An 8,204-nucleotide genomic window follows, 5' to 3' on the forward strand; every position below is an offset into this window, starting at 1 on the left:
TGCTCTTTTTAATGTAATGATTTATATGTATTTAACGGTTCTTATATATGTGTATAATTTTAATTCTTTTAATGTTTTAAACAATTCCCCCCCCCTATGTTTTTAGCAATTTGTCTTGAGTCCCATTAGGGAAAATGGTGGGGCATAAATCAATGTATCATCATAATCATTACACAATGAGACTTTTCCTTTTTCTGCTTCTTCAGCCAACCCTTTCTGCTCTGGAAAGTCTAAGAATTTCCCAAAACGGGTGTTGGGGGTATGCAGGAAGCTGCAGGAGGAGGGTGAAATCTGTCTACTCCTGGTCGGACACTGTTGGATTTCAGCAACTTGGGTTCAATGAAACCCACCCCTTAGTAAATTGCATAGGATTTCAACTTTACACTGCATTCCTACATGTCTACTCACAGATAACCGAATCCAGCAAGGTGTACTCTCACGTAAGAGCATACAGAAATGCAGCCTAGATGTATTTACAAGTGTCTTAATAGCTCCTTTTTATAACAAATAAACAACTCAACGAACACCTAAAATAAAATAAAAAGTTTAATGTAAAAACAGTAAACTTACACACATTTCACGGCATATACAGCAATATACAGTATTAATTTACAACTCAGATGTACAAATCTTTTAAAATAATACTCAGTTTAAGTCCAAGGAACTGATAGCCAAGAAAGTATGCTGGGATTCACAATCACGGTTGCTTTACAAAACAAAACGTTGCACTAGGGAACCATTTGCGAGCTTCAAGTGGCAGAATGGTTGCCAAAGGAGGGGGGGGGCACCCAGTTGTTACGGATGACAAATCATGGAGTTCGTCAATTTTGAGAACGGGCACTGCATACGCAATAGGCTGGTTTTCAACTGGTAGGAAATGGAAAGGTTAAAATTGATGGTTTTTCTTTTAAAAAAATTAAAGGTATTTTACATTTGATCAGCATTTTGGCACACTAGTTACACAATGCTCACTTTGATGCAGGATTAGTAGCTCAGAAACTACGGTACTGTATAAAAGTACTTTTTAATTTATACGCAGTACAGTATACAATTAAATTCATTGTATGAAATGATTTACTACTGGCTCATAACAAGGTAGTTTGCCTAGGACAGACATGTTCAACCGGTCGACCGCGATCGACAGGTAGATCTTTGGGGGTGCTGCAGGTCGATCGAAGGATTAAAACCAGTGATCACCTGTGTGCTCCTGATAAATCGCTCTGCCCCCCCTCCCCCTGCACTATGTTTCACTGCGGCCGTCCGTCGCTGTAAAAGCTTGTATTCACTGCGTCGTTGGCCGAGTGTTTTATGGAGAGCTGATGATGTACTGCTGTGTGAGCGTTTTTATGTAATTCTCCCCCTCAAACAACTCTGGGCACTCCCCCCCCCCAAAAAAAGCTCAACAACTCTTGGCAATGACAATAGGTAGATCAGAGTATCTAGAAAGTTGGATGTGCCTGGCCTAGGGCAACATCCAATTGTGCCCATTCATCCACAGAACTGACTCCCCCCCCCCCAAACACACAGTTGTGTCACACACACACACACTTGAAGATTGGGGAAACCTTCAGAGCAGATTTGGGGGTAACACAGAGGGCTGCAAGATAAAAGGAAGGAAGGCAAAGTCCTGCTTCACGAGCAGAAATCCACTCACACAGCATTGATATAATCCACAGTGGGGGACAATATAAGTTAAAAGAACCATTTAAGAGAAAGACAAAAAAAACCCTGTAAGACTTAGGAAAGAAAAGGGCATAAAAGCTCCAATCTTTCAACTTCACATTGTTAAGAATGATGGTATGGCACAGGCATTCCCAAACTTCGGCCCTCCAGATGTTTTGGACTACAATTCCCATCTTCCCTGACCACTGGTCCTGTTAGCTAGGGATCATGGGAGTTGTAGGCCAAAACATCTGGAGGGCCGCAGTTTGGGGATGCCTGGTATGGCACCTTCTACATACATTTACAGGAGAAACCATTATTTATTGACTTTTCTTATTTTCTCTTCTTGCTTTCCTTTTTTGCTGCGCCACCTTCAGTTCTGCCATTACATTCACTGTTTTATAAACCCAAGCAATCTGAAAAGCAAAACAAATAATTATGTAGGCAAGTGAAGTAGCAGTCCTTTTGTATACGAACAGGCAGCTATTCACCAAGGGCTGGTCCTTCTGTAGCCAAAACAGCACCACTCAGGTACAAGAGGGAGGTATAATGTCACTTGGGAGGGGGAGGACCCTGAAATCTGTATAAAACACTCCCCCCAAAGCCTTCAGAAGAAAAGGTCTAAGGGGTGGCAAAAATCCAAGCACGTCAATGGGGACTGAACATGTTCAATGGGCAATGAATGCTGTCTGCTGGAAAGGGAAATGGGAAAAATCGGGAAAAGCGATGAAATAAACATGCCCAGCTGGCATTCTTGAGCAGGAACAATGCTTTACTTCATATCACCATCATCATTAAATTTTTGTACCCTGCCCATCTGACTGGGTTGCCCCAGCCACCCTGGCTGCCTTCCAACAGGGTATACAACAACACAACAACAACACAACAGAACATCACACATTAAAAGCACCGGAAAATAATTATTATCTTACTTATTATTAATCACTTATTACTGTTGCTGTTATTATTGATGTGTTAACAGCCTTCTATATCTAAGAGCCACAAGGTGATGTACAATAAAAATAGCAAACAACAGTTAACACCCCTCCCCAATATATATGTATTTTAATCAAAAACAATACAAAACAGACAACCATGGCAGAGGCCCATTCATCCAACTGGAAAGGCTTTTTTTGAACAAATAGTCTTCAGTTGTTTCCACAAGGTGCAGGTAGTGGATGCCTGTCATATATTGACAGAAATGCTATTCCACAGAACAGGGGCAGCCACACTGAAGGCCCTGCTCTGAGGGCTTCTGAAAACGTTAGAACTTGTGGGAGCCAGAGTGACTTACCGGTCATATCAGGGACATACTCCAAAGTTCAGGGCTGACTGTGGATTCTTACAGCACCATCCATAAGCAACTGAGATGTTTGGGGAACCCCAGAAGGTTCTAGTTGTTGTTGTTTGTTTGTTTGTTTTAAAAAAACTTTAGCAAAAAAAAAAAAGCAACCCTTAAGTGGAAGCGAGGATCCACAAAACAGCCCCGTGAGGACTGAGCATGCTCCGTAGGTGTCACAGAAGGGTGTTGGCTACTCCCGAGTAAGCACTCCACACATCCTCTGGATTTTCAGAGTTTTATTGTGCATGCTATATACAGTGGTGAGATGTCTCAAATCATGTCTGCTCTGCATGGGGCAGAAGCCCGCAATGGCGTCTCGCGGGCTCTGACCCCCCCTTTTAAGACTGGGCATCCAAACGCCCCTCCTCCTTGCTCTACGGGTCCTCCGTGGTCCCAAACCAGGCTCCTGAGGTGCCTTTCTACATACCCCCTCCCTTCCAGCCCCTGCTGAAGCTAGCTCTGCCCCTGCTTCCCTACTCCCAGCCTGGAGCTGAGCCTCCAGGACTCTGCAGAGCCCTGGACCCTTCTTTACCACTTCCTGTTCCTGGTTTTCCCTCCCAGCTCTCGCTGCTGCTCTCCCAGCTAGTAGAAGTAAGCAGAGTGGGCTGCTCTCTGCAAGCCCTCTCTCTTACAGTAGGCATGGAATGCTTTGACTGAGGTGGTGCTGGGGAGGGAGAGAGATAATGGTCTGTCCTGGAAAAGGGCATAGCTGGCTCCCTGGACCCACATAGCAGCATTCTGTTGCAGGCCCCATTTGTACATCTGAACGCACACATTTGTAAGGCAAAAAGAAAAAAAGAAGCGGCACTTACCACAATAATGATAGCATTCAGCAGCAACGGTGCGGAGAACACTATGGAAATGAACATTCCTCTTGAATCAAAGTACTGGTGCTTCGAGAACAATCTGCGAAGGAAATTAAAACAGATGTTAGTAAAAACCGACACAATACTACACACGTGATTATTTCATATGGATGATCTAGTATAGTCGCTGCAAATGCAAATTAACGGTTACCGAGAAACAAAAACATGGCACTTTTGTTCTCCCAATGGCTCGCAAGAAATTCTGGCAAGAAATGGCAAGAATTTCTGCTCCTCTGCCTTTCACCAGCACTTGGTAGGCAGCAAACGTTCAGCTAGCCTCAGGTCAGTTTTCCACCATCTACACCAAACTTCGCCCCTCCAGATGTTTTGGACTACAATTCCCATCTTCCTTGACCACTGGTCCTGTCAGCTAGGGATCATGGGAGTTGTAGGCCAAAACATCTGGAGGGCCGCAGTTTGGGGATGCCTGATCTACACTTAACTCGTCTCCCAGCCTGCTTCACTGCCCACAACTTCTCAGTAAGCAAAGGTGAAATGCGAGTTCCTGCAGTGTTGAAGAGAACCTTCAGGAGCCACTTTGTCAACAAACCCTTTTAAGACATTCACCTTGAACACTCAGCATTTCCCAAAATTGGGTCTCCAGCTATTCTTGGACTAAAACCCCCATCATCCCTAGCTAGCAAAACCAATGGTCAGGGATGATGGGAACTGTAGTCTATAAAAACAGCTGGAGACCCAACTGCTTCTAGAGCTTCATTTTAGATACCCAAGGTGTGAAATCTTTATTTCCCAAATAAATAAAGGACACCAGATTCTTGCAACTCACATGTTGCTGCCCCAGAGTTTGACTTGACTCGGCCATGAATATCTGGAAGCATATTTGCAACACTCCTGCCGTTCAGTGTTGGCATTTTCTATCAGGAGGTGCAGTTATGTAAACCACTGCAATGAACATAATAATTGGAGGTGTCTTTTTTACCTTTTTTGCTTCTCCCTATGCCAGAAAACTTGCTTTAAAAAGGGGGGGGGGGTGTATGTGTGAGCTGTTAACATCATCTGGATGACTTCTGTTTGATGTAAGAAAATGTATAGGGTGCTAAATGTAAAGGGCATAAGCACTCAGAAGTGCCACTGATTTGAATGGCAGTGAGTTACGCATGAACTCAGACTCTCACACTGTCATTAATGGGATTCTTAGCCAGCAATCCTATGCATATATTCTTGGAAGAGGGCTGCGAAGAATTTAACCTTTTGGGCCAATCTAGTGCTCTCCAACTACAGCTCCCACCTGCCTCAGTTGGCTGGGCCTGGTCGGAGATGTAGTCCAAAACATTTGGAGGGCACCAGGTTGGCAAAGGCTGACATACCATTCATTTATGTCATTTATACAGCAATGCTTCTGCTAATTGCAAAAATTCAAAATACCTCAACAATAGTAATAGTAGCAATAATAATAATAATAATTTTATCATTTATACCCTGCCCATCTGGCTAGGTTTCCCCAGCCACTCTGGGAGGCTTACAGCATATATAAAACATAGAAAAACACCAGACATTAAAAACTTCCCGATTAACCTGTGGGGAACAGAATAAGACAACAATTTCGGCATGATAAAAGCTATTTAAAATAAACGCAGGCGCAAAAAGTCCATGCCATTACCTCCAGTTTGCAGCAGCAATTTCATTGATATATTCTGCACAGAATACCAGGGTCACTACAACCAAGAAGACAAATTAGAATTCTGAAGCTTTAAAGAATCTGAGTGTGGGAATGCATGTGATAAATGAAACCACGAAGAGAACATCTTTCTTAAATGCAAGACTGTGAAGAACCTATAGCAGGGGTCAGCAACCTTTTTCAGCCGTGGGCCGGTCCACCATCCGTCAGACCATGTGTGGGCCGGAATATTTTTTTTTGGGGGGGAGGAATGAACGAATTCCTATGCCCCACAAATAACCCAGAGAGGCATTTTAAATAAAAGCACACATTCTACTCATAGAATGTTTCTATAGTCAATTCCAAATTTAACTGGTGTGCCCAGGTAAGGGATGGATGAAGATCCTGTGGCACTCCAGGCATTGCTAGACTTCAAGTCCTGTCACACCTGACTATGAGCCATGCTGACTCAAGCTAGGGTAAACTTCAATATCTGAATTTTCTATTTATATAGGCATTTATATCTATTGCCACAGCAAAAAGTGAGCGCTTACAACCATAAACTTTCAATTACAGTATAATAAAATGAAGATTCAACAAAAATACAAGGATGCCAAGCTATGAATACAAACTTTAAAATTCTAGAATCTTACACTGAAGCGGGGTCATTTTCTCAACATGCTAACAGTAAAGGGTACGAGAAGGACAGACCGAATGCTGATGAAAAATATGCTTTTAGAAAATTTCTCTAATACTTTGTGCACATTGGAATAGATACCCCAATATGTCATATCCCAATTTGAAAGCGATCAACACTAACGTACATTGTGCAGAAACGCATACTATATAGTTTAGTAAGGTTACAGAGATAGGCAGAGAATGAAAATGACTGCATTAATTCCTTTAAAACATACCCAGGTGCTAACTTCAGAGCAACAATATCATAAACAATACTTCATTCAATACTCACTGATCGAAAGGAAGTGCCCTATTTGCAGACGATAGTGCTGGAATGACAGGTAAGTGAGGAAGACGTAAGCTATGTGGAAAAATACAAGACCTAGGATCCATGGTTCGGTCCAATCTGTGTCCTATGAGCAAATCAGGAAAAAAAAATCTATTAGAATTCTGCTATCAAATGCAGACAACAGATCAATCACCCTTTCAGGGGGATGGAAAACCTACATTGCCCCTCATAAACTGATGAACTTCAGCAAAGGTGCAACAATCTCTTTTGAGAATATATTTCGCAATAAATGTTATTTGGTTTGGAGCTGCAGCTCAAATATCGACAGTTATTGTTGGACTACAATTCCCATCATCCTTAGCTAGTAGGGCCTGTGGCCAGGCATGACGGGAGCTGCAATCGAACAACAGCTGGGGACTCAAGTTTGAGAAACACTAAACATTATTTCATTTAGTAAATAACCCAGAGAAACAACCACTACTGGTTTTGTAGTTGCAACTCCTCTTCTAAACATAAGCATGCTTTTGGAAAAAGTTACATGGATCATTTTTCTCCAACGGAGGCTATGTTGGAGCTGCGGGAGACGCACAATATATCCCCAAGCACGCCAGCAGGTTGGAAGGCGGAGAAATATCTTGCTGCAAAGACGGGCGCGCCTTTTCCATTGCAAGCAGCTTGTTCCGCCAGAAAACAAACGCGGCAAGAGAAAGCAAAGGGGAAGCCCCCGGCCTGCTTCTCCTGCTCTGAGCAAGTTAAAACTGCGCGCGATGCCTCCCCCTTCTTTCCCAGGATGCAATAACGCCATGCCAGCACCCCGACCAAAATGGTGAGGGGAAGAAAAAAAAGACGCACACAGAGAGACGGTGCGGGCGTCTATGGCACGGCTAGAGGAATTACCGTCAGGATCCTGGAGACTCCAACGTGCCTCGGAAGCTCCATAGTCCGGGAGAGAAGCAGGAAGGAAGGGCGGAAAACACCCGCCCGCCTCTCCGCTTGAAGTCAGTCGACACGGCGCCCTTCCGGATTCAGCGCCAATTCCGCCATGCGCGATGCGTAACGCTGCGTAAATGTTGGGAGGATGGAGCCGCCTTCTCTTCCCTTCTCCCTCTCCCGCTTCCGTGGCGCGCGCTGCACTACAGTTAGAACTGAGTCCAATTAGAATCCGGAAGGATGTGCATTAAAGTTCCATTTGGAACAAGTTTGCGGGGGAGGAGAGAAACTCCCTCTGTCCTCACGATAATCCCGCCTGGAGGCGTGGACAGGAGGAAAGATTTGTTTTTCCCCATCCCCTTAAATGGGCGGGATCTTCGCAGCTCTCTCGCGAGGCTCTTTTATTGGGGGTGGGTGGGATTTGGAAGCCATATATACCGGTAAAGCTGCGAGGGTTTGGAGTTATGTTGTTTAGTCGTGTCCGACTCTTTGTGACCCCATGGACCAGAGCACGCCAGGCACTCCTGTCTTCCACTGCTTCCCGCAGTTTGGTCAGACTCATGTTAGTAGCTTCGAGAACACTGTCCAACCATCTCATCCCTTCTCCTAGTGCCCTCAATCTTTCCCAACATCAGGCTCTTTTCCAGGGAGTCTTCTCTTCTCATGAGGTGGCCAAAGTATTGGAGCCTCAACTTCAGGATCTGTCCTTCCAGTGAGCACTCAGGGCTGGTTTCCTTCAGAATGGATAGGTTTGATCTTCTTGCAGTCCATGGGACTCTCAAGAGTCTCCTCCAGCACCATAATTCAAAAGCATCAATC

The 8,204-nt window shown here is 44.2% G+C and overlaps 1 protein-coding gene across 1 annotated transcript; it reads right to left on the reverse strand.

The window, feature by feature from the left end:
• Positions 1-528: 528 nt before the first annotated feature.
• TMEM18 (transmembrane protein 18) lies at positions 529-7,751 on the reverse strand. The gene is made up of 5 exons (XM_035109926.3): positions 7,353-7,751; positions 6,459-6,579; positions 5,492-5,546; positions 3,817-3,910; positions 529-2,078 (listed from the first exon to the last, which is right to left on the reverse strand). The coding sequence occupies exons 1-5, from the start codon at positions 7,392-7,394 to the stop codon at positions 1,983-1,985; spliced, it is 408 nt and encodes a 135-aa protein (XP_034965817.2). The 5' UTR covers positions 7,395-7,751; the 3' UTR covers positions 529-1,982.
• Between the last annotated feature and the right edge of the window lie 453 nt (positions 7,752-8,204).

Source organism: Zootoca vivipara, chromosome 3 (genome assembly GCF_965207765.1).
Source record: "Zootoca vivipara chromosome 3, rZooViv2.hap1.1, whole genome shotgun sequence".
Classification (NCBI taxonomy): Eukaryota; Metazoa; Chordata; class Lepidosauria; order Squamata; family Lacertidae; genus Zootoca; species Zootoca vivipara.

Excerpts from the sequence above, each read along its gene's own strand:
- TMEM18 (XM_035109926.3), bottom strand. The coding sequence starts at position 7,394 with ATGGAGCTTCCGAGGCACGTTGGAGTCTCCAGGATCCTGACG. Across the intron at positions 5,547-6,458 it reads AGGGCACTTCCTTTCGATCA|TGACCCTGGTATTCTGTGCA; the intron begins GTGAGTATTGAA and ends TCTTGGTTGTAG. Across the intron at positions 3,911-5,491 it reads ATTGCTGCTGCAAACTGGAG|ATTGTTCTCGAAGCACCAGT; the intron begins GTAATGGCATGG and ends TTTCCTTCGCAG.